At 39.6% G+C, this 26,767-nt stretch overlaps 1 protein-coding gene across 2 annotated transcripts in view; it reads left to right on the top strand.

Moving 5' to 3' along the window:
• Nucleotides 1-5,984: 5,984 nt before the first annotated feature.
• The window catches only part of LOC135469669 (band 4.1-like protein 3), an 80,795-nt gene continuing 60,012 nt past the window's right edge, over nt 5,985-26,767 (top strand). For both annotated transcript variants that reach the window (XM_064748220.1, XM_064748219.1), the window contains exons 1-2: nt 5,985-6,125; nt 24,712-24,851. In XM_064748220.1, coding sequence (XP_064604290.1) covers nt 24,774-24,851 — 78 coding nt within the window. In that variant the 5' untranslated portion in view covers nt 5,985-6,125; nt 24,712-24,773. The remainder of the gene's footprint in view (nt 6,126-24,711; nt 24,852-26,767) is intronic.

Raw genomic sequence — 26,767 nt, 5'->3', positions numbered from 1 at the left:
TCACATGAACGCACATATGAATTGTAGAAATACGTAAGTGTTAACACAAATTATAAATATTTGACTTACTTTTGCATTCGTTCACTTGTGTCACAGAAAACGTTTGTCCAGAGACAGAAACATGCAATTAAAGGGCGTAAAAGGCCTCAAGCCACGCGCTCTGTAACAGACGAAGTGTATCCCCACTGAACAGCATTACAAGACACGCCCTATGTAACAGACGAAGTGTATCCCCACTGAACAGCATTACAAGAAACGCGCTATGTAACAGACGAGGAATATTCCCACTGAACAGCATTACAAGAAACGCGCTATGTAACAGACGAGGTGTATTCCTACTGAACAGCATTACAAGACACGCGCTATGAAATAGACGAGGTGTATCCCCACTGAACAGCATTACAAGACACGCGCTATGAAGCAGACGAGGTGTATTCCCACTGAACAGCATTACAAGACGCGCTCTGTAACAGACGAGGTGTATCCCCACTGAACAGCATTACAAGACACGCGCTCTGTAACAGACGAAGTACCTTCCCACCTAACATCTCCATAAGACAAGCACTCCGACAGACACTTCAACTAAACATCATCACAAGAATCAATTTGCAGTCACAGTATTGTATAGAAAAGATCAACTGTAAAAGAGCTTATGACAGTTCCCGTCAAATAAAGTTATCAACACTGCTCTCTGCCTTTTACAGTCTCACTTTTTAAGCCCCGTTTCTTTTCAATTTCACAGCTCATCGATTCATTTACTCCTGTTTATCGTTCATTGATTTGTTGTTGTCAAAGAAGATAATGCTGTCGGTGAACGTCATCTATAAAGAATATCCATTCCCTTTTATCTATCATCATTTCAGTTTTCATAACGAAAGCGTTTGTCCACTGATATCTACCTCGATGTACAGCTAAGACTACGTAATCGCAGTAAGAGTTTATAGAGTATCGCTGTAGACGGAATGATAGCATTTAATACAGAGGATCATTCCACTGGGTTTTCTGTAGTTGTCACATACATGTATCATGCTATAACGCCGAGAAATAAAACAAACAGTTATACTTCAATACCAAATGAAAAACAGTTAACGAAGTGAGCTGGTAAAATTGAAGATAACCTCAATGTCGGACAACAGACACTAATGAAAGTAAGAAAATGGATATCGGAAAACATACAATCACATCCTACATGGTCAACATTTTGCAAAACACTTTTAAGAATTAAAAGAAACAAACAAATACTCACCAGGCGGTGAAATCGCTTCCATCACAGAAAGATGCAAATTAACCGCTTTTGAATTTTTGTAACATGACTGAATTTTTTGGTAGGGACATGTTAGTTCTGCTCATTTTGTAGTTTTGACTAGTCTGTTATCTGTCACAATTTAAAGTCATATATACTTAGCCTACGGTATCTTTTCTCGACTATTTTGGGCCTAATTCAACTTCATTGATATATCATGAACTGAAACGTTCATAGAAAAATTTAGCAAACTGGATATATGACATCTAGAGACTAATATAATTACCTTTCAAACTGTCTGTAACGTCCAGAAAGTAATACAGCCTCTTTTCAAACTGCCTGTAACGTCCAGAAAGTATATAACCACCTAACGAACTGTCCGTTACGTCTAGAAAGTAATATTACCACCTAGCAACCTTGTGAGTAACGTCCAGAAAGTAATATATCCAGATAACTAACTGCCTGTAACGTCTAGCAAGTAATATAACTACCAAGCAAAATGTCTGTAACGTCCACAGAGACATATAACCGCCAAACAAACTGTCTGTAACGTCCAGAAAGTAATACAACCTCTTTTCAAACTGCCTGTAACGTCCAGAAAGTATATAACCACCTAACGAACTGTCCGTTACGTCTAGAAAGTAATATTACCACCTAGCAACCTTGTGAGTAACGTCCAGAAAGTAATATATCCAGATAACTAACTGCCTGTAACGTCTAGCAAGTAATATAACTACCAAGCAAAATGTCTGTAACGTCCACAGAGACATATAACCGCCAAACAAACTGTCTGTAACGTCCAGAAAGTAATACAGCCTCTTTTCAAACTGCCTGTAACGTCCAGAAAGTATATAACCACCTAACGAACTGTCCGTTACGTCTAGAAAGTAATATTACCACCTAGCAACCTTGTGAGTAACGTCCAGAAAGTAATATATCCAGATAACTAACTGCCTGTAACGTCTAGCAAGTAATATAACCACCAAGCAAAATGTTTGTAACGTCCACAGAGAAATATAACCGCCAAACAAACTATCTGTAACGTACAGAGAAGAACCTAATAAACTATCTGGAACGTCCGGAAAGTAATATAACCACCAAACAAACTGTCGGTAGCGTTCAAAGAGTAATCCAACCATCTAATTAATAGTTCATGTTGAGTTACTAGACGTGACGCTGTCACATTTAGCTCTCCATCTTGAGGCTCCGTCGACATGACAACAGTATACTGCCCAAATTGTCCTCTTTCATCATGCCTTTCATCTGTTTTGCCCATTAAGATTGCGGAAGTTTACCGTGGATGGCTCTTTATGAATACATACAGCTGTCAGCGGACACATTCCTGATCTTTACTCCAGAGATATACGGCTTTCTGGATGTTGGTCACCCTAATGAGCACGTGGTGTGATTGGTGAGCTCCAGGATCGGATCGGCCGGATAGTCAGTCGTAATGAACACCCTCACAAACATGTTTAGCATCCGTTTTTATGGTGCTATTGACCGAAGGTCATGATGACCTTGAGATTGGCCTCAGATGGAAGAAGAACAGTATACCAGAAATGTAATTGATGTGACTACTCTAAATAAATTTACACAGTTGAAAGTCAAACTCTGCACTGTTTAAGTATATCTTTCTGTGAAAGACGCGATTTCACCGCCCTTTTTTTAAAATACTTAATGGCCCGATTGTATGTTTTCCAATTTCCACTTTGTTACTTTCATTACTGTGAGTTGTCGGACATTGAGCTTATCATTCAATTTTACCAGTTCACTTCGTTATTTTTATTTTCCTACTGCAAACTATTGCTGTAAGGCGTTTAAAATAGAATTACTTTGTAACAGCTAATTACACCTAAATCTCTACCAACTCAGAAACGTTTAAAGGCAAAGAAGACACTGGCATGAAGAACATGTCAGATGAAAAATCATTAAATATTGCCTGATTTACTTTTTTAGAATATTATTCGACCTCGTAAAATGCATTTGCAATTTTGGATCCTACTGTGGCCTTGTCTGACCATATTTGGACCAGTGATGTCACCTCAGCTTTTTGCCACCTAACACACTATATTTCATCATTCAAAATGCATCTTCATTTAGAGCTATGAATGCCTTCAACAAATGGACCTTGAACCGAACTATTTCAAACCAAATATATTGGTGAGACGTCACTGCTATCCTCTTGGTCTCAAAAGATCACCATAGAATCCTATGTTTTAAATGCCTTTAAGTCACTTAGAAAAATTCCCCAAAAAATAAATCGAACTATTTTTCTGGACAGTGCTTAAAGGTCTTTAATCTGATAAATACTTTATTTATCTACATGTAGTTTTAATTTAAAAAATACAGTGATGTCAGTTGCAGTTTATTAGACGTCACTGGTCTGGCGTGGTGTCTAACGTAAGACGTCATTGACGAGAGCGTCATAAAGTTTAAAGGCCTCAGTAAGATAGTTCTTATGGTAGGTTAACACAAATTAGTTTGCATGTTTGGCTTAAACAGTACAAACGCGTGTTAAATGGTATTCATGCGATGTACGCAATCTGTAAGAGTGCGATTTCGGATATGATACAAGGTCATTGCATGTAACACATTTTCACATGAAACTTAGGCTAACAAACGGCAAAGGTAAGAGCGGCAAGGAACCAGAAATTCTTGGAAGAAACGTCAAAGCCCGTCAAAAGCCACGGCTCTTCTAGCAAACCTCGAATGCGTGCTGTACTCGAGCTCCGGATTTCGAGGTCGAGGAGTCATTAGGTGCATGTGCCTTAATTGTGGTTGGGCGAAACCATGCCGTCAAAGTGCTCCTGCCACAAAAGTATCATGCGAAAGACACCAGACATGGCACCTCAGCAGATCACATGATACGGACACCGGGCTATCCAGTCTTGTGTCTGGAGAGGGAGCCACCATGAGCAACCACTCACAGCAACCACATTGGTGAGAGGCCCCTGGTTCATTGCACCTCGGCCATTTTGACCTGTTTTTATGAATTGTCCATGAGAGAGAAGGACACAGTGTGACTAATTACTGTTTCAGCGGTATAACACTATTCATGGTGTTGATTTTTGCAGATTTTATGTACTGCAGTTCAAGGAAACTATCATATTTGAAGGTTGGGCATATTCTCATTACTTTTTCAGAAAAGATTATCACCTAAGTTTTCACTTTTATGGTAAAATCTTATTTAAGGTCTATCTCACCCAGTTTAAATTGCTTACTCCTCCGCTGTCTCTTCACATGACCAACGAGAAATTTGATGCTTGGTTCAGAAGACCTATGAATATATGTGAATGCTTTATGGGCTGTGTCTTATCCTACTTAATGGGGGCTTTCCAGGGAATGTTGGAAAAACAAACTTCTTCAAAATGTTCAGTCGGACAAAGAAATTTGCAACATTTGCATGAGTAGTTTTGTTCCCTAAGTGAACTTGAAGATATATTCTCATTTTCTATAAAAACGAAACAGTTATTTGCTGCGGACGAATAACGTGCTGATGTACATCTGTGTCACAATGATCGGAGAGTCGGTAGCAACCGAACTTGGCCGAAATGCGATATTTAGTTTATGTTTATGTGCTGTGACGATGCTGTATGACGCCACTTTCCAGACAACGCGTGCCCTCGTGACTCCTTGGCGCCTGTCCTGTGTTGACATACACCAGGTATACAAGGTTGGATTAACTAGAGCAGAAAGACCCAACGCCGGTCGATTTCCCCTCTTTAAATACACACAATCTTTTGTCAACATGACGGCAGGAGCCTACAGACGGCTAAGCTAAAACGGGTAAGGAAAATCTGCGGGAAATGATGGTGAAAGTAATTTATGTTAACTGAAAATCATCTTAACTACAGAGTGGAAAGTTGTCAAGACATGCGCGTTATGTACAGAGATATATATGTGCATTATGTGGCTTTACTGTGAGATTTATACGCCAGTGAATTGTTAATTACGAGAGCGAAAGTCACATAACATTAAACAAACTACTCTACTACACAGTATTATCGATTATTTACAGCGGACAAAATTAAATTCTTTATAGTTTAACTGTAAACGTATAATGTGTTTTGCACAACCATGTATATTTTCATTTACACATATAGGTTGCCTAGTGTTGTTACGTAAGTAAAGTTTCAGCTTCACATCACTGTACAGGTATCCCTGGTTACATGCTTATGGGTTTGTTGACATTACACTAAGAGTTCAGCCTTATGTTACATGATTGATATAAGTATTAGTAACTTTTAGCTGGCTTTTCAGAACAAAAGCTAGTTAACCCTTCCCATTGAGTTCTGAATATGTCAGTTTCTCTGTATACATTAAAATAGAAAAACTTTCGTGGTATATCAGGGCCACAGTTTCTGTCGTGAGTGATTCACTGTGCTGCATTCCGTATGCCAACCGCAACAGCTCTGCCAACCACTAAGTTCGGTAACTCTTGTCGTTACAACAGAATGTTTAACCGAAACTTAACCAGCCCATACGGTCGACCACACACATCCGTTCTCTGTATAGTTAGAAATACCTTACTTAACCCACGCAAGATGTAGTGTGATGACGAATCGAGCTCGTAGTTGTTTCCGCCAGGCTGACTATTAACGTTAAGTATTTTAACAAGCCCTGTTGAATTGTGCAGGCCGAGGGTTAAAGGTCATACGCGGCACTGAATACGTCGATAGGCTTGCTGGGTTTCTCTTGACATTGTCAGAGCGCCGTACACGAACAGCGATGAATGGATGAGGACAATGCACATCTCACTGTATAAGAAAAAAGCCATCTAAGCATCCGTGTGATCTGCAGACCTGACCGAGGCTTGGGAAGATTTACCGCCAAAACCACATGGGCAACTGAATCATCAGTGCATTTGAGGACAGATTGAAAGGTAAGTAGCATAAATCCACTTTTAACTCAGACGTACATTTTAAACGACGGCTTTAGTAATAATGATAATAATGGAGGCGCGTGGACATAGCCAACTGACAGAATCGCCGTCAGTGTTGCGGCATCAGTTGAGTTTGAATCTCAGGTAAGCCTACACCTGGACATATAGCAGGCGTAAGCCTACACCTGGGCATATAGCCAATTTTCCTGTTTACTCACGGTGTTTTATGCAAGCGATCTTCTCTCTGATTTCATAATTAAACTCTGCACCATACGAGTTTAGGAAGGCTTCATCCAGACATTTAGTGTGGCAAAAAAGCCAAAGATCTTAGTTCAGCATCTTATTATATCCATCATCCATAAATTTAGAGAAGTCATGAATCAAAAACCTCATTTTATAGGATCCTGCTATATCTATAAAGTCATGATATCTGTACGTTGCATGTGGGGAAATTCATCCTTAGGTCAGTGGTTTACTACTCCCGCCCATGAAATTGGTTCTTATCGTTTAACTGAAAAATTCCAGAGTTAGGCGTAAAACAAATAACAACAATGAAATAAATTAATAAATAAATAGGCATGGTACCAAGCTTCATTAGTGAGTGTTATACCCCATCAAACTGCTTTGCCCATTGTGACACGAGTGTCATTATACATTTATATTTAAATCTGGGTGCTTGCAGGTGCATTAGAAACCAATATATACCTATGCATACGTTTTAAAGCAGCACGTGTGAAATGAATTCATTCTCTGTTTCGGTGTGTACGGGGTAATGAGAATAGTAGTTCATCAACGTAAGTTATATTAAATAAACATGAAGGGCAAGGACTGCCAGTGTCCATGTGTGTCGACATATGGGTACACCTGTATAGGGCGGATTTCTAATCATTATAGTAATCGTGATTACCTGCGCGAGCGTGCTGACTACAAGGTGCCTGTCAGGTGACAATTCACTTAACTCATGTCGTAATGACCTAGGTTTTGCGGAACACTGGTTTATTTACGTGGCGCATGTCGAGCAGGCGTGTAAGATTGTAAACTGCATCTTCCGCACATATTTAACTGTGTTGAAGAAGATTCTAATTTTATATATTGTTATCACGTGACAGAGGGTTTTCATTTTGTATACACATATATACTATATGTATACTGTGGATCATACGTCACACATGTGCTTAGCATCGCCTCATGTGTTTTCGTGGCATTAACACTTTGAGCACAAGAGCAGAAGAAGCGACGCCATTCAGAGTTAACATTACTGCTGAACATATACAGTCTACGGCATAAGCAGATTGCTTACCGAATTTAAATTAACTTTGATTCACACGACCCAATCTATCTCGTGTTCAAAATGTTGCGTTTTTTCGCCACCAAAATGTGAATATCACAAAAACGTGTGTCTAGACGTCAGCAGTTCTTCAGTCATATACACATATTAAGCTTTTATCAAGTGTTAGTGATTGTCTTTTGTACACACACCTTTACTTTTGTCATATTACAAAGTGTTTTCATTTATATAAACACATTTACCTTTTATCCTGTGTACAACAACGTTCTCATTTGTATACACACATTAAATCTGGTTTATGTATTAAACCATACCTTTCACTATGAAATTTATGAGATCGTTAGACAATGATCTGCATGTGTATAAAACAGGTGTACACCACTTCTTCCCATATAGAAGGCCTGGTTGTTCGAAACTGTTTTCAAAACTTAATACCAGATTTAACTTTAAGCCAAGCCTTCGGTTTAGTACTTAGCCCAAAAATCATTGCTTAACCGTATATTAAACATGAAGTAAAACTGCTACTCTTATCTTATAGATTTGAACAACTGCATTGATTGCTTAGTTGGGCTAATATATAAATTATAAAATATGACTTAATATCAGTGTTAGCTAATGCATATTCGAACAAATGGGTCCTGTATACTAGCCTACAGCTAACAACAGCTAACATTAATATTTAATGTTGAAATTAAATGCATAGACCCATCAGATGTTCGGAAACATATGCAAGCGTTTGATCTTGTATCAAGTACTCACTCTCTCAGTATAGTTTTTAAAATGTACATAATTACATGATAGAAAGCTTCTTTTGTGTGCTTCGGTATACTAACACATATTCTGACTTGGTAAGCCTGACCGAAGTGAGTGGTCACTGCTATAGCTGGGTTACACGGACATTACACGGACAAGTCGCGTGCGTGTTGTGCGGAATTGTTCAATTCCTTTCTTCATTTCCCCCCTTCCTTACTTCCTTTGATTTTGCCAGATAGACGGGAACGGGTCGATAATAGACATGGATTGAATCATTCGGCACCAGTAACTCTGTCCCAGAAATCCAGCCGGGCCTCTCTAACGCCGAACACATCTTTTAATGCTACACACACACGAGCCCATCTTCTACAGCTGCATCAAACTTGCTGTACAGTTGCAATCAGCTGCATAAGCCGTTAAAACTGTCCCTTTCGCGTTTATATCCGAGGTGTTAGCGATTGCCGCACCAGTCATCCCGGCTCCGGTGCCGCCATATCGAGGTAATAATGACTCCCCGGGTACGCATTAACGATTTTACAACAGAGATAGCCAAAATCACGGAGTAAAGAAGGGGCATTCTTGATGTAATCATGTGTGGTTAACTCCGACGGTAAACACAAAACCGGCTCTGTTGTCATTTCTAACGTAGCTGTTATCAGAAATGTAAATGTGTATTTGTTTGTTCTTTTGCTTAAGCTTTATCATCGCTTTCATCAAAAATTCGCTTATACCACGATGGCTTCCTCGTGTAGCAGGCCTTGGCCTGGTGGTTAGCGCGCTAGCGCACCACAATGACTCAGCAGCCTCTAACTAATGCGGTCACTGTGTTCGTGCTGGCCTCCTCTTTGGTCGTACGTATAGGAAGGTCAGCCAGCAACCTCCTCCCACCATAACGCTGGCCGCTGTTGTATAATTGGAATATTCTTGAGCACACCGTGAAGCACCAGTCAAATAAATAAATAAATAAATCTCCAATCTCTGTGCAAACATTTTTAAAGCGCTGTTTCACTGAGACCTAATGCCGTGACTACCAGACATGACGCCTCAGCTCGTCACAATGTATTTACTTCATGTCTGTTTGTACATAATGTATCAAGTTTACCTTAAGACGTCTTCGTCTTAAGAGAGTTTGTGCTTGTTTTTATTTCCGTAGACTTGATGTTATAAGTTACCCCGTCTCTGCGAGTTTGATACAGAATTGTATCATGTTTTCTGGCGAAAATGCCACACGACTGAAACATGAGTGAAATATTCTTCACTGCGGTCAATCATTTCGACCATGGATGCAGCGAATGGTGTTTTATAAACTGTTCTTCTGTTACAAAGCCCACCATAGGTCATCGTGGCTGATATATTTGTACGTAATACATATACTTTTCCTTGAGTCTTCGGACTAAAGGTAGCAAGGTGAAAGGTTTTTGAGACTTTAAATCATGTAACAAGGAATCAGTTTACGTCATACCTGTATATTTTCAATTTATCAATCAGAGTTAGCTAATATTTACGTCAGGATTTGAACTCTACAAATTGATACGGTGTTGCCCTCTTGCACTAGAAAATATCATTTTGACATCAGTTAAATCATGCATGTGACCATTTATATTAACAACATCAGAGCGGATTGTCGATTACTGTTTGGAAGATCATGATCACGTGTAGGCTTAAATATGGCATCTTATCGTTATACTCAAATGAGACTTTTAAGAATCTCATCGCGTGAAGTAACAATTCGTATACATGGCCGAAACAAAACCAAAGTAAATGGTTTTATAATCTTGTAAACATCAATGTGATGTTGTGGGAAATACCTTTAAGGCTGTCATGCCTGTACATTATGTATACGGACTAGCATTAAGTGGTCTTCAGATCTTAGAAACAACCACTTTGTAACAATCATGACCCTGTAAACAGTTTGCCAATTTGTACAGTTAACTACATTTGCGTCCCCTGTAGCGGGATGCTTCTGCATTCGGCACCATTTGGAAAGAAGCCAGGCCAGTGTTTAACCTCATCAATATTATCCAGATATATACAGTCTGACCAAAATCCATCGATTCAAGTTCTCAAGAGACCTGGCGCTTGTACATTATTTGCTATCTATAATTACTGTCCCAGTGTGACAAATGGTCCAATTTTCTTATCGGTAATATTGGTTCAACCACAGCCAAACGTCGGAAACTTATTGGATCATAAGCCTTCGGGCAGTCGAACACATGCTATTAGTGTCACTGAGAGGAATGATCGAGCTTGTGAAGCAAATAAACTAAGGTGCTCTTCGGAAGTAAAAAGCCCCCAGTGTTAGCTCCCTACAGTGACTTCTAGTTTGTGTAACGTTGCTTAAATACAATAGGTTAAATGATGATCTTACATTTGAATGTATTGTGCTTTCCATAGAAGACGATGTGTATATTCAACTTATCGTTAAATTTCTCAGTGTCATGATGGAGGACCGTTGATGACTTGAACTAATCGTGGTAATACTAGTATTCTAATCAAGTTCTCGTACGGCCAGTGCCCTTTTTGTGTGAATTCTTGTCTGAACAAACTGATACGGAAGGCTGGCTGGAGTACTGCTGACAAACGCCTAATATGATTAAAGGAAAGCCTAGCTCTGATTTCTGTCCGCTCAAAATCCTCCATTTAGATTGGAGTACTGCCAAGAAACGCCTGATGATATAAAAGGAAAGTCTAGCTTTGATTTCTGTCCGCTCAAAAACCTCCATTTAGATTGGACTGCTGCTAACAAACGCCCCGTGTGATTAAAGGAAAGTCTAGCTCTGATTTCTGTCCTCTCAGAAACCTCCGGTTAGATTGGACTACTGCTAAAAAAAACGCCCCATGTGATTAAAAGAAAGTCTAGCTCTGATTTCTGTCCGCTCAATATACTCCGTTTAGATTGGAGTACTGCTAAGAAGCGCCTCATGTAATTCAAGAAAAGCCTAGCTCTGATTTCTGTCCGCTCAAAGGCCTTCATTTAGGTTTGAGTACTGCTAACAAACGCCCCGTGTGATTGAAAGAAAGTCTAGCTTTGATTTCTGTCCGCCCAAAAACCTCCGTTTAGATTGAACTACTGCTAACAAAAGCCCCGTGTGTTTAAAAGAAAGTCTAGCTCTGATTTCTGTCCGCTCAAAAACCTCCCTTTAGATTGGAGTACTGCTAACAACCGCCCCATGTGATTAAGGGATTATCTAGCTCTGATTTCTGTCTGTTCAAAAACCTCCATTTATATTGAAGTACTGCTAACAAACGCCCCATGTGATTAAAAGAAAGACTAACTCTGCTTTCTGTCCGCTCAGAAACGTCTATTTAGATTAAGTTAGAGGAAACACTGCCCTTGATTTTGTACATCGCCATTGGCCTTTTTTGTTGGTTGACCAGATTAGCTTTACTTTGCTTAAGCTGTGACTGTTCAGATTGTAAGGTAAACAGAAATATAGAGGGAAATACTTCAGCATCTCCCCCTTCCGCCCGTCCGCTTTCCTGGTTCATATTTGTTCTTGTATACGAGAGATTGAAAAGATACGGACATTTTATCCGACCAGTAATCGATTGTTAACGCACAATGTTGACAAATTATATACTCGTATTCCAAATTAACATTCTGTTAATTTAATAGGCATGTTACCATCCAGGAAACCTGCGGATGGTCGTGGGTTTCCCCCGGGCTGCGCGAAGTTTCCTCCCACCACAAGGCTGGCCGCCGTCGTGTAAGTGAAATATTTATGAGTACGGCGTAAAACACCAATAAAATAAATGAATAAATTCCATCCAGGACAGCTGAGACCAGCGGACAAATGATCGCACGAGATCCTCACTGGATAACATAGCATACCAGACGAGAAACGATGTTCAAAAAAATTAATGTGCTGGGCAAAATGCCTGTGCTGGAAAGAATTAATGTTCTGGGCCCAGTTGTTCGAAAGTGTATTAGCTGTTACTGGAATTAAGCCATATTTTATATTTAGAATTTACGCCAATTTCAGCAGCCATTACTGTTGTCCAAAGTCAAAATATAACAGCGGCAGATTTAGGTCATGTTTAATGTACAATTATACAATTATTATTGAGCTACAAAATTGAACACTTGGCTTAACCTGGGTTAAGTCTTCAAACAGTTTTGAACAATCGTGTCCTGGTTTAAAGTTACTAGGCAATTAATAGTACTGGATATCCTACTGGACAACTGATAGTGCCTTATAAATGAAGGCACCAGTCTTCTTTGAAACCAACAGAATATATAACATTACGTCATAGAGAATACAACCAGTCCAGCAACGACAGTATAAAAGTTGGAAAGTCGTTAACGGTATTATCCGGTCTCTTTTCAGTTTACCTTAGTTCTAACTGTTTATTTAGATGCTTAAACAGTATAGCAAATTAGTACCAGTAAAACGAATAGTACTAATTCATTATTTAATATGTCACTTGACAGTTTACCAAAACCGACCAAACACTGCCATTGTGTCATGCAAAACTCGTTATAAGTTTAATGACTGATCTGATGTCACACACCTCTATACATCATCGACGATTGTCATGTATCCAGAATGCAATTCCGTCAAGTTCGTTGATGGATCAACCTCAAATAGTTGGCATGTGAATTAGATGCCTGTTTGAACAAAGCATTTGCGAATCTGAAGTCAAAATAATGTTTGCAGTGTTTTCTTTGCTGTACCGCCTTTTTGCCGACCCTTGTAGATGTAGAACTGGTCTGCTATTTAACATTTTCCACTCTATACAAGTAGTGACCATACAATGTGTGTCGAATGTAGACCTAGTTTTTATTCTTGTCAGAAAACACCTGTGTTGACCACCAACTATGGAGCCATAGTCTACTTAGTTGTAGAAGTTGTTACAAATGTCTTTATACTCAATAAACAAAAAGCACATTGGTGATAGCTGAAATCCCCTTTATTTTACGTTACCTTTCCCCACCATTGCTGTTAGTGAATGCACAGGAGAGGCCGTATCTGTTTTAATCCTAACTAATCGGCCACGACACCCAAAGCTAATTTTTGCAACAAACCCAAGAAGGCAATGTGCTGAATTAAAATGCAATAATTAAATTATTATTCATATTGAATAATCTTCTCTTCATCTTCTCATTGACATTTTCGACAATCAAAGTATTATTATGATAGCTCATGGCATTGTATTAATTGAGCTCTGAGTAGTCATGAGTAAGATGCAAAAAGAATTAAAACGACTCATTGAAGAAGAGCTTGCATAAGCAACTAATTATATAAAAAAAATTATATCGTATGTTTTCACATTGACACTGGTATCTCAATAAAAAGAAAGATGATTTACTCATATATAATCAATATACACAGGAGTGTTGAGCGCGAAATTTAACCTGTGACAATAGCTTGCTGGAGAGTTGCAGAACAGGTACACCGTCGTCTGTTTGCGATGGGATGTAGGCGACATCGTCGTCTGTTTGTGCTGTGTTGTGGGCGAGACCATCATCTGTTTTTGATGGGCTGTAGGCGACACCGTCGTCTGCTTGTGATGGGTTGTTGGCAACACCGTCATCTGTTTTTGATGGGCTGTAAGCGACACCGTCGTCTGCTTTTGATGGGCTGTTGGCGACACCGTCGTCTGTTTGTGATGGGATGTAGGCGACACCGGCGTCTACTTATGATGGGCTGTATACGACACTTCATTTCACCTATGACTTCTTGCCGTTATAAAGATGAGGCAGAGCCGGTACAGCCTTCTGTTGTAGGGATTTGTAGTGGGATTTTCCTTTGCTAAAGATGTTGTCTCCAAGAAGAACTCCTTAAACTAGACTATATTCCCCGAGAATTCGCAGAAATAGCAAAACTGGGCAAAATAGATCGATGAATCTACATAAAAGCATTATCAGAACAAAACTGGCACAACTTATAGCATGTTGCCATAGTAACGTCGTTTTGGCACACGGACAATGTTTCTCCAATGCCTCAAAGCTTACTGCTATACACAGAGCATGATTTCCAAATGAATTGACTACGATTTTTTGGTGGCTTTTCCAAGCTAATGTGACACACGTATATACATCATTAGCGCTAATTTCAGCGCAGTGCTCTTGATTAGAATTGTGTGGTATATAGCGAGTCCCTCGACAGGTGTTATGAACCTAACCGGCGTCGTGAAATTTAACATCCTCCAGCACGACATTACCCCCCCCCCCCCCCCCAAAAAAAGAAATATACAAGTATACAGTAAAACACGTCGTAATACGGAAACACACAAACCTACACATCTGGGAAAGATCTTATTTACCGTATCAATGTTACAAGAATCATTTATACCACGGAGATCAGGTATATGGGTGGAGGGCATTTGAATGCACGGAGGTAACATGTATGTATGTATGCTTAGGTTTATACTTCGTGCTTAGCATTTTTTGTATGTGTGTACATATACTGTGGCTTCATGTGGCAAAGCGAGTCCATGCCGCTAAAGTGCTACCGCAAATGAAGTATCAACAGAACAACATATTAGTCGGACTTGTGTAACGCTTAACAACATTAGCGGTGCAATGCCTATTGAAAATAATCCACATCTGCATCAAGTTGAGTATGTCATTACTTCTATATTTTAGTAGGCATGTATAAAATTGAAAGAATTGGGATGTCATATTTCGAAATACTCGACACGTCACTTCCCTTAGGCCGTCGCCCAGCAAGTATGAAGTCGGTCGGTTTAATCTATCTACAAGAACTCAAAGGGCAGACATACAGAGATTCCTTCCATTATATTTAGATGAATATAGTACAGGCTACTGATCCCGTTAGCATGTTTTCAGCGAGGAAATTGATGCAACATCATTTCAGGGCTATGTGTAAGCCTGTCTGGCCTTACCGTGGCAATAAAGACTTATTGTAACAGATATTACACTGTGACAACCACCCACTCGTTCTTTCATTAACTCCACCCTGGTGCGCAAATAGGACAGGTATCCCCTAATCACACGTTAGCACTGACCTACATGCATAAAGACAGGGGCTTAGACACATCCCAGCAATGAATACTGACAAGAACATACATCTAAAACGCAAAGTTACACCAAAAACATGTTATTTCTAGTTCCGCCATTTGTTTCTATTCTCATTTTCACGCATCATGAAAATGTGTTCTAATTTAAGGAAATACAATTGACCAACTGCAATTGCATTCATGTGTATAGCACATTTTCAAATTGTGTTTAGGGAATAAATCTATGCAGTACGTAAAGTACGTAAAATGACAGTAATGAAGACGATTCTTACATTCATGAATGCATTCGGGTCACTTAATAAGGCGATTCTACCAAACAGTTGTTATACCCATCAAGGTGATTCTACCAAACAGTTGTCACACTCTTGAAGGTGATTCTACCAAAGAGTTGTCACCCTCATGAGGGTGATTCTACCAAACAATTGTGACACTCACCAAGGTGATTGTACCAAACAGTTGTGATACCCATCAAGGTGATTCTACCAAAGAGTTGTGACACTCACCAAGGTGATTCTACCAAACAGTTGTTATACCCATCAAGGTGATTCTACCAAACAGCTGTTATACCCATCAAGGTGATTCTACCAAACAGTTGTTATACCCATCAAGGTGATTCTACCAAACAGTTGTTATACCCATCAAGATGATTCTACCAAACAGTTGTCACACCCATGAATTTGATTCTACCAAACAGTTGTCACTCTTATGAGGGTGATTCTACCAAACAGTTGTGACACTCACCAAGGTAATTCTACCAAACAGTTGTTATACCCATCAAGGTGATTCTACCAAACAGTTGTGACACTCACCAAGGTGATTCTACCAAACAGTTGTTATACCCATCAAGGTGATTCTACCAAACAGCTGTTATACCCATCAAGGTGATTCTACCAAACAGTTGTGACACTCACCAAGGTGATTCTACCAAACAGTTGTTATACCCATCAAGATGATTCTACCAAACAGTTGTCACACCCATGAATTTGATTCTACCAAACAGTTGTCACTCTTATGAGGGTGATTCTACCAAACAGTTGTGACACTCACCAAGGTAATTCTACCAAACAGTTGTTATACCCATCAAGGTGATTCTACCAAACAGTTGTCACACTCTTGAAGGTCATTCTACCAAACAGTTGTCACTCTCATGAGGGTGATTCTACCAAACAATTGTGACACTCAAAAAGGTGATTCTACCGAACAGTTGTTATACCCATCAAGGTGATTCTACCAAAGAGTTGTCACACTTATGAAGGTGATTCTACCAAACAGCTGTTATACCCATCAAGGTGATTCTACCAAACAGTTGTGACACTCACCAAGGTGATTCTACCAAACAGTTGTTATACCCATCAAGATGATTCTACCAAACAGTTGTCACACCCATGAATTTGATTCTACCAAACAGTTGTCGCTCTCATGAGGGTGATTCTACCAAACAGTTGTTATACCCATCAAGATGATTCTACCAAACAGTTGTCACAGCCATGAATTTGATTCTACCAAACAGTTGTCGCTCTCATGAGGGTGATTCTACCAAACAGTTGTGACACTCACCAAGGGGATTCTACCAAATAGTTGTGATACACAATACAGTTAACACACTCATCAAAGTGATTCTACTATACAATTGTGAAACTCATCAAGGGGATTCTACCAAACAATTGTGACACTCACGAAGGTGATTGTACCAAACAGTTGTGACACACAATACAGTTAATACACTTATCAAAGTGATCCTACCATAAAGTTGTTGCACTCATCAAGGTGAGTCTACAATACAGTTGTGACACTCATCAAGGTGATTCTACCATACAGTTGTGACACTCATATAGGGGATTCAACCATACAGTTGTGACATTCACCAAGGTGATTCCGTCACACGATTGCGACACCCATCAAGGTGATTCTACCGTAAATGTGTGACACTCATCAAGGTGATTCTACCGTAAATTTGTGACACTCATTAAAGTGATTTTACCATGCAGTTGTGACACTCACAAAGGGGATTCTACGATGCAGTTGTGACACTAATAAAGGGGATTCAACCATACAGTTGTGACACTCATCAAGGTGATTCTACCATACAGGTGTGACATTCACCAAGGTGATTCTATCACACGATTCTATCACACGATCGCAACATCAAGGTTATTCTGCTGTAAACTTGTGACACTCATCAAGATCATTCTACCGTACATGTGTGACACTCGTCAAAGTGATTTTACCATGCAGTTGTGACACTCATCAAGGGGATTCTATAGTGCAGTTGTGACACTTATAATGGTGAGTTTACCAAACAGCTGTGACACTCATCAAGGTTATTCTACCATAAGCTGTGACACACTTCGAGGGGATTATACCATATAGTTGTGACAGTTATCAAGGTGATTCTACCATACAGGTGTGACGGTCTTCAAGGCGATCGTACCATACATATGTGACACACAATACAGTTGTGACATTCATCAACGTGATTCTACCACATAGTTGTGGCACTCTTCAAGGTGATCCTACCATACAGGTGTCACACACAATGCAGTTGTGACACTCATCAAGGTGATTCTACCATACAGTTGTGACACTCATCAAGGTGATTCTACCATATAGTTGTGACAATTATCAAGATAGGTAAACTCTTCACTTAATGAAGGAGTCATTATGCGTACGCTGTGCCATTTTCGTTCAGATTTTACAAATATGCCTGTGTTTTATAATTTCTGGCATTCATCTACCTGTGGAATGCAGTATTTGTCTTTGTTTTAAGCAACAGGTATGATAAACATTAGCACCACCTTGAGTTTAACAGCTAGTACACTCGAAAAATAATTTGTTAATTTGAACAGAAATTCTGTTTTCTGAGTACTGCTAGAATGTATTCTGTTATTATAGCATAACAACGTGTCGTATTCAACATAATATAATTAGTCTAGCACAATCTTTGTGTTGAATTAATAGAATAGGTATACTATTTTTAACAGAAAAATTTGTTGCAAGAACAGAATACATTCTAGCATCACTCAAATAAGCTTTTCTGTGAAATTTAATTTATTTGTTTTAGAGTATCGTGAGTATATTGTATTTGACATAGGTCTGTATGCGTCTTTGTGTACAGAAGAGACAAATCGTGTCTGGTGGCCGTGATTTGGTGACCGACGGCACAGCTTATGTGAGGACAAACCAGTTAACCACAGGATATACACACAATCTCTGTTTAACCTTCGTCCAACAGGCTTTCAAATTTTCCGCGATTACTGTTCCCTATCTGCGATCTCCTGCCACTTTTGTCGTCAGCTTCCCAACTCATAGTCGCATTAATGGAATTGTAATAGAAAAATAATGTGTGAGAATATGCTGACATTTACATGTATGTATGTCAAAGACGAAAACTATTGCATGATGTGTTATTGGTTTGCAATATAACCCCGCACCTTGTCGAAACAAGGACGCGCGCAGATGGGATATTTGATTAAAACATAACGCTTGTGGATCGCTTACAGTTTTGTCGATCAAAAATGAGGTCAGGTAAAAAATCTCATTCACTGACAAATACATCTGCTATGTCGAAGTTGCAGTTGGACATGTTAAATTTTCAATATAACGCGTCAACCACTGGTACTGTGTCGGTTTTTATGCATCCCTACACGTGAACCTTTGCTTGGATACTAATACTGTTAAACGAGGAGTGACTGGAGTTTTGCGGCTTCTTAGTCGTTTTCACGAGTGCCTGCAGTATCTACTTCAGTACAAATCAGCTTCTGGTCATAACGATGTGTGTAGAACAGTTGAGATACTGGTGTTACAACTCTATAACTTCTGTCAGGTGGGTGGCATTTGATTGAAATGGTGGAATTATTCAAGCTATTGCCTAACCACTGTTATGAACATATAGATAAAAATCTTGGAATATTAAGTTGCAAGGCGCTGAAGTATTTTCATAAAAAAAGCCGTGGCATCTTCCACTATCATTTTGCCTGAAAACAAAAAGAACAAATCAATTCACACTCGCTTTAGCAGTTGCTGTTCATATACATGATTTCAGCAATAGCGAATTTTTAGACTATGTTTGAACTGTAGGGTAAAAAGTCCTCGGCACCATGCACAAACTTCTCTGACAACAAGCGCTATTATTGTCATTATAATGAGATTTAGCTATTATGGGAACACTGTGTAGCAAAGCCCTGTTTTATCATCTTTGCCAATGCAAAGCATATGCCCTAGATATGACCCGGGTGTTGGTAATAACGACATGATAGACCTCTGTATTTCAGCGCTATATAAAAGCTCTGGTCTCAAACCGCTAATTCCTGGCAGTTGTGGAATGTGTTAAATGACATCATTACCACAAACCACATAGTAGTGCAGGTGGAAGTCGGCATGGCTATTGTTAGACCTATCCCTAGGACCTTCATGACTATGTGAATTCAGTTGGGCAGAACATATACGTATAAATAGGGCCGGGTCGGAGGTGGTATTAGTATATGAGTAAACGTCCACAGCGGGTCACTTTGCGGCTAAATCTTGTACGTGACTTTTGGCACATTAGAGCATGAGCTTTCAGTTACCTGAAGAATTGAGAAAAGGTGTTAGATCGATCTCCGGGACGTCGTTTTGTCTATGTCTTTGAGGTGTAACTACGATATTTCTCATTTTTAAGAACGAAGAAATTGGGATCTTCCTGTAAAATGTTACATTTTAGTCCTGGAGAAACTCATATATAGCTTACACGCTGATTCGCAAAATGCCATGCCATGCATGAATTATACTGATTACCTGGTGGCTTTACATATTTGGAGAAGTAAGTCTGAGTATAGCATCGTCTAAATTAAAACAGAATATGTCGCAAAGAATTATAAACTTGACTGTTTCAATTCACAACTACTTTCACGAAGCATTGCGATTTCGGTCATTTTAGGTCCCAAAAAATTCCAGAATAAACATTCTGCGGATAAACCGTATCCAAATGGAATCGTTTTTCTTGTCTACAGAATCAAAACATAGATTTACTCATTCATTCATTCGTCATGGGTTAACACATGAATATCTACGGTATAGCGTGAGGATCGTGTTAGAGTTGAGTCATCGCTCTTCCGAGGGTGGGAGTATGTTAGTAAAAGCGGTGACCAAAGCGTGTCACCTCGCCGCATACCACCTTTTAAATTTTTTTACGTCGGGTCTGGATTTTGTGAAAAGAAAACTTTTGACAACAAAACTGTATTTTTTTATTTCATACTGCCCTAGTTATCGTCTTTTTTTATCAATAGTTAAGGTAGGGGGTAGCAGTGTTAACAAACCCGATAACAGGTAACCCAGCGTCTGCGATACATCACGCAGAAAATAAGACATGGTATACACTGTAAAAAAATTAGAAGGCAAAATGCGGTGCATTTTCAGTACTGTAATATGCCTACTTTGTGTGTTTGTTTGTCACGATAAACTTATGTTTTATACACTAAGGCTCACTGGGTGTTAAAAAAGGTTCATTTGCAAATGTGTAGATACATATACATACTTATGCATTGACGACATGTTCGTGAGCCGGCTTTTTTGCACAACTTTTTTGTAGTGGCGATTTTTTATTGTGTAGTACGTTTCATCGTTCTGACCACCTGCAGGTAATGTGACACTGACGAGCCACACCAAGGATTTCCCACAACTTTGGGGGTTAAAAGGAAACATTGATAACGACGTCTTCTGTTTTCACAAAGATATCATCTATAAATATAAGCTTACTCCCGGCATACTAGTATATCGCGTGTCAAGTTCGTCACCTCATCTCAGTAATGTGACCAGAAAAGGTTGCAACCCGTTATTCAAGTCCGATAAGAGATGTTATCAAGTTTATGAATTGAAAATGTATCAACTTAAAATATGTGCGCAGACAAAAATATCACAACGGAATACAGTAAGTCCTATTCAAATCCTGCTTTGTTTATATAAGATAAATTGAAAGGTTTTGAATAATATTAGATATTCTGCATTGATGAGTACCATTTCATGCTGTAGGTTTAATTTTAATAAATGTACTAGTGAGGGGGTGTAAATTAGGAAAATAACGCATGATGTTTGGTACTTGCAAGGGTGTAGAGGGTGAAAGCACATTCATAGTAAACAGATGCTCGACTTTTGTGTATACAGAGGCATTCACATGCCATAGTTCAGCAGGACACAAGAGCCTGGCTGAGACTCATTCACATCTGGGTAATTACATACGATGAATACAAACCGCCTGAGCCAGGTCAAACGGTTCGCCATGGCATACTTCTCATTCTTTCTCTCACTTAAAAACACCAGCTGTCATTTTCTGCTCCGTAATTTGGATCCATTTTTAAGTAAGGCCAAAGGTATAATATATATATATATTATATGATGTGAAACCCTGTATATAGGCACAGTTTGGGTATTGTACGTGAGCGTTATGACTGGATAACAAAGATTTACATTGGCGACATTGATTTACAAAGGCGACATTGGTCATTGGTCAAGTATTTTGGCATGTTAGACGGGTATTGATACGTTTTTAACATTAATAATGTCTGTAATTAAACAGGATATATGTTTTAGAGGAAGGTCAGCCTGATCGGTTGATACAATTTAATAAAGTATGGACAAAAGCACTGTTGATCAATTAATACATCATTGCACTCATTACTTACAAAACTTACAAAGAGTTTAATATTTGCATTGTACTTCTACACTTAGCATTTGGACATGTAATTTTGGATATCGCATGTTTCTCTATCTGCATTTCATTAGGACGTTGCCGTTGCCTTAACGAGACAGACGATTTTCTTAAATTACCGCACGATCTTAGATTTTCGGCTTGTGTTGCACTTCAGCAAGTTAGTAACGACTGCAACAGATATACACCTGTAGGACCTTACGCTTGATATGAAAAAGGGGTACGGTATATGATGCCAAAAAAAGACACGCATGGATGACTGAAATAAATGAAATCAGAATCCAAATCTTGTACCACACTGGTATGTAAGTTGTCCATAATCAAAATTTGTTTTGATTTACGCTTTGATTGCAATTCTACATATATCAGTCATGATTTCATACCATTCTTATTAGTCGGTGGGATCACTGCATGGTTTGCGATTTCCTAAAATGGAACGAACTCTCCATAATTCTGATTAAGGATCTAATACGGCCTGGTGAAATTTTAAAAGTTACAGAATACACTTATATATTATACACTTATAAATGGTTGTCAGGTTTATGGGGCTTTTAGTCTGCTACAGTGCGATCTCTGGATTTGTACTTCTCACTAAATATCGCCTGAAGCAAGACAGACCCTTTAGGCAACTAAAGGTCCTTTGACATTACTCAAAATAGGCACACGAGTGAATACACTTCTGAGTAATATACCGCTGCCAGATATCTTTTAAAGCTTGGTGTTATTAAACATTATTGTGGTTAACACGTAGGTGTGAGAGTCACAGATGCCTAAAATGTAGGCCTCAATTATGTATGCCGTGGAAATGGTCAAGTGTGTCTCTTGGAATACGCTTTGCGCCATGCAGTGTAACACAGTCTACGACAGTATGATCTTAATTTACCTCTGTCGGCCTAGTGGATTCACACTGAAATATTTATTTCATGTAAATATATGTATTCCATGCTGACCTCAAGAGAATTATGTACCGTTTCGTATATATGTCCATATCAAGTTACTTTTATTCCTACAAACGTGTTTGTTTAAAACAGTGCATGGAGCCAAAGCACTGATATTCATCTGCCAGCAAATATTGTATTGCTAATGTCAGTTTCATGACGCCCTCGTGCCATGGCACAGACGCTCTTCTCACCGCTGATATATGATCACAGGTCCGAATGCCTGTCTCGCAAGTTTTGCCAGATATGTGGCGCAGTGCTGTGGTTTACTACGAGCACTTGGAGAACAGGAAGTTAAAGGCCTTTCTATCGCTTGGACACGAGAGGTACGGATTTAAATCCTTCCTTTGACAGTGAATTTGTAAATTTCCCTGTTCGTGGGTCCTTGATGAAAACCCTCAGTCGGTGATGCCCATTTTCAGTGCCTTTTTCGTGTACAATGTAACATTCCTTGAAGAGCACTTTGCTTCCAACAAAACGATGTGCAACGTTCAAACGTGGAAACGTTCCTCACTACTCAGGTCATTGGTTTTACCCGAACATTTCAATTTCCTTAACACATAAAACTGAACGCCATGGTATAAGTGAAGAATTCTTAAGTATGACGTTAAATTAAAAAAAACAACAATGAAATGAAAAAATACTAGGGACAATCTGGTTTTCCCCACTCATCATCTTGACCGCCGTGAAATAAGTGGGATAACTGGTAAGCGCTAGTCTTACTGCTATTAGTCGGGGGCTCCATGGCTGAGGTGGTTAGCGCGCCAGCGCAGCACAATGACCCACGAGCGTCTCACCAACGCGGTGGCTGTGAGAGCAAACTGCCGACAGTTGTGGGTTTCCTGCGGCTTTACCCAGTTTCCTCCCATTATAATGCTGGCGCCGTCGTATGTGAAATATTCTTGACTACGGCATAAAACACCAAGCAAATAAATAAGGAAAATATTTTTATTAGTGTCATGTGACTAGTGGTTTAAATAAATTTAAATAAACCATAAAAATTAAAATGTTATGTGATTAAATAATATTTTGTGCAACATTTACGGAGTTTTAGCAACTTTCAATCCACACATTTTAAAATAAATCTAATCGACTCTCAGCGCCTGTGCAGCTCTTATCCAGCTACACACAGAATTAGATCTGAACAAAGAAAAAAATGGCGTCGTTTTTCAGATATCATCCTGCATCTGTTACATATGCTTCTGCATGGCGAATGAGATCTATTTATTTAACTCCAGATAAGAGTGGTAATTTTTGTTCGCTGTTTACACCAATGACCCCTACCGCGTTCAGCTCATTTTGTGTCGACGTGAGGGGAATACCTCGGAGAACCATTCGACTATCTATGTGATGTGAATGTACGCATTTATAACATCAAGGGAATTGGACAGCTCAGTTCTTGCCAGAATCTAGCTAATTACTCGCCTCGTGTCAAAGCTATATCCCTGTAAAACCTCACTTAGTGCACGACTGACGATGAAGTGTATAGCATGTTTTGAAGCATCCAGCAAATGCGTACATGCCGTTTTAACTAAGGTATTGCAGAAGCTGCAGCGACCTTGCAACTGCTTCTGGCATGCAAACAATAGCCTATTAGATGCGAACTGGCCAAACACACGTGCGGGCTGCAGCTGCGACGTGGTGATGATTCAATAGAACTCTGATTCCAATAGCATATCCTGACGTGTGATGTTATCTTGGCGCAGTGGCCTCGTCCTAATGCGTTTGCAGCAAACCATTTTAGAGACATTGCCAGACACCGACTGCTAAATTCCTATGGGACCGGCCTTCCGATACCGGCATGAACACTATCGTTTAATGTATTCAGAGTCGGTACAGGCCATCCTGGACTACGGACTGTTGTAATCTTAATTCTGTCGGTCTCTGACAAGCCTTGAATTATCGTGTCTTCATGCTGACCTTTCTCGCCTCTGTCCACAGCCTTTGACTGCCGAGAAGCCGGGGATATTAGGAGTACACGAGCAGATATACCCAGCGGCACAATGGCGGAAGATCAGGAGAACCAGAAACCGTTGGAGAATGATGCTGATGAGACGTTTAGCGACTCCAGTGGAAGTCCGGTACGTAACTACCCGGCTAAATCAGCCGTCTTGTAAACCCTTCCTCTTTATCCCATCCCAGTGTTCCCGGGCTAAGCAGGGGATGTGCCTTAACCCAGCACACACTAACCTGTTCAGTAGGCGTTTAAAACGAGTATTGTGCCATTAAGCTGCTTCTATACATTATTCAGGAATGATATGATTAGTCCCTTGAAATCTAGTGCATGCCAACAAGTTTTATTAATGTTAGTGACAAACAGATTTATCACACTCGAAATTCGTAATAAACGTAGTGTTTGGGCAGCATGTACTATGTGTGGTTTTAGGATGATTCTTTATTTAGGCCGGTGAGACAGTCCTCTCACATGTATTAAGCATGGACCGTATTTGATGTTTGCAATATTGGCTGTTAATATATTGGTTCTTAAAGCATCTTATTTAAAACAGAAGTCATTTTATTGCGTCTCTTTGACACAATAAAGTTGAGGCTTGTTTGCCTGCCTCAGTTTGTCAAACCAGACATCGGAAATGGTCAAGCAGCAATTCCGGTAAATGATGGTGGCAAAAGGCATCTGGGATGTCCGAGCTTAATCTAGGCTTGACGTTCAGCGCCAGTTAGCGGCAGATTAAGCAATCTTAAAGACGTCTGGCCTCCAAAGAAATTAGTTCATGTTCTATATTCCCCTCACTGATCTCATCAATAGATATCAAGCCAGCATCAGTATTCAACCATGAACGGCTGTCACTTGGAGCCAAGACTAATAATCATCCCCAGACTGCAACCGTCTGAGAATATACCGCAGAATAGCATACTTAGTGAAGACAGACATCACCTGTAGACGGTCAATCAGGTGTCAGACTTAGTTATTGTGGATGACGGTTCCTGAACATGGGTGTGATTTAGTGGAGGGGGGGGGGGGTGCACATTGATTGGCTATAGTACCAGAGATATCGATCTCTGTGAGCATCGCTAGACGTCGGGTATCCGGTGCCAGTGAGCGTCAGTTCCATTTTGACCTTTAGAAGATGACTTAATATACGGGACATATTCTCTATGAATACATACGTAATATTATGTCTACACATATAAAGTAATGTTATTACGTGCAGTGCGAGTAATAATCTGTTTGGTTATTTATGTAATGAATGCCTCACTGTTGACTAACGCCTTATCTCAGATGAGTAAGAAACCATCTTAGACACGACATTTTTCCAATTGCTATGGAACCATTTGACAGCACACCACTAGCACAAGACATCCTCGATCTACGCATATACCTTGATCATTTCTAATAGTACTATGACGGGAGACACATTGGTCATGTGGCGGTCAGTCAGCGGTGCAGTGGTGTCCGATGTTTCTCTGGGGATCGAATTACATCTTTCATCAGACTGGATGGTACCGCTACCGTACCAGATGAACAGGCCAGATGGAAAGCTTGGGAAAAAAATAAGTCCATACTGAGCCAATTAGAAAAACTCGTTTTTCATTCAGAACACGGTGTTTATAGTTGTCTTAGCTTGGTTGGTCTCCAATACAGGTCTAGAAAGTTGAAATATACCAACATTTTTAACTGTGCGAGATATCCCCTCATCCATTTGGCATTATAAAATACAGCAAGTCTATTAATTATACTATAGCACAGGCAAAGAGAATTAAACACGTAAGCATAGAGGAAGGTGTGTGATTATATCAAGTAATACAACCTTCCCCTTATAACCTAATAATACTGGTTATGAGGTATCCTTTAATGCAAGAGCCAAGGCGAAGGTGACAATTTTCGCATTTCTGCAAAAACCAACGAACAAATTTAAATATCGACACGTCGAGGAGGAGTATACACGATTCGATGTTCTCAACATGATGGCTAGAATATGACTGAACAGTGCACGGTGACCCAGCACGGTGGGCTTTGATATAGAAGCCATCAGATGCA

The sequence above is a fragment of the Liolophura sinensis genome, chromosome 7 (assembly GCF_032854445.1).
Source record: "Liolophura sinensis isolate JHLJ2023 chromosome 7, CUHK_Ljap_v2, whole genome shotgun sequence".
NCBI lineage: Eukaryota > Metazoa > Mollusca > Polyplacophora > Chitonida > Chitonidae > Liolophura > Liolophura sinensis.
Note: the sequence above shows the minus strand (reverse complement) of the source record. Positions and strands in the feature narration are given on the sequence as shown.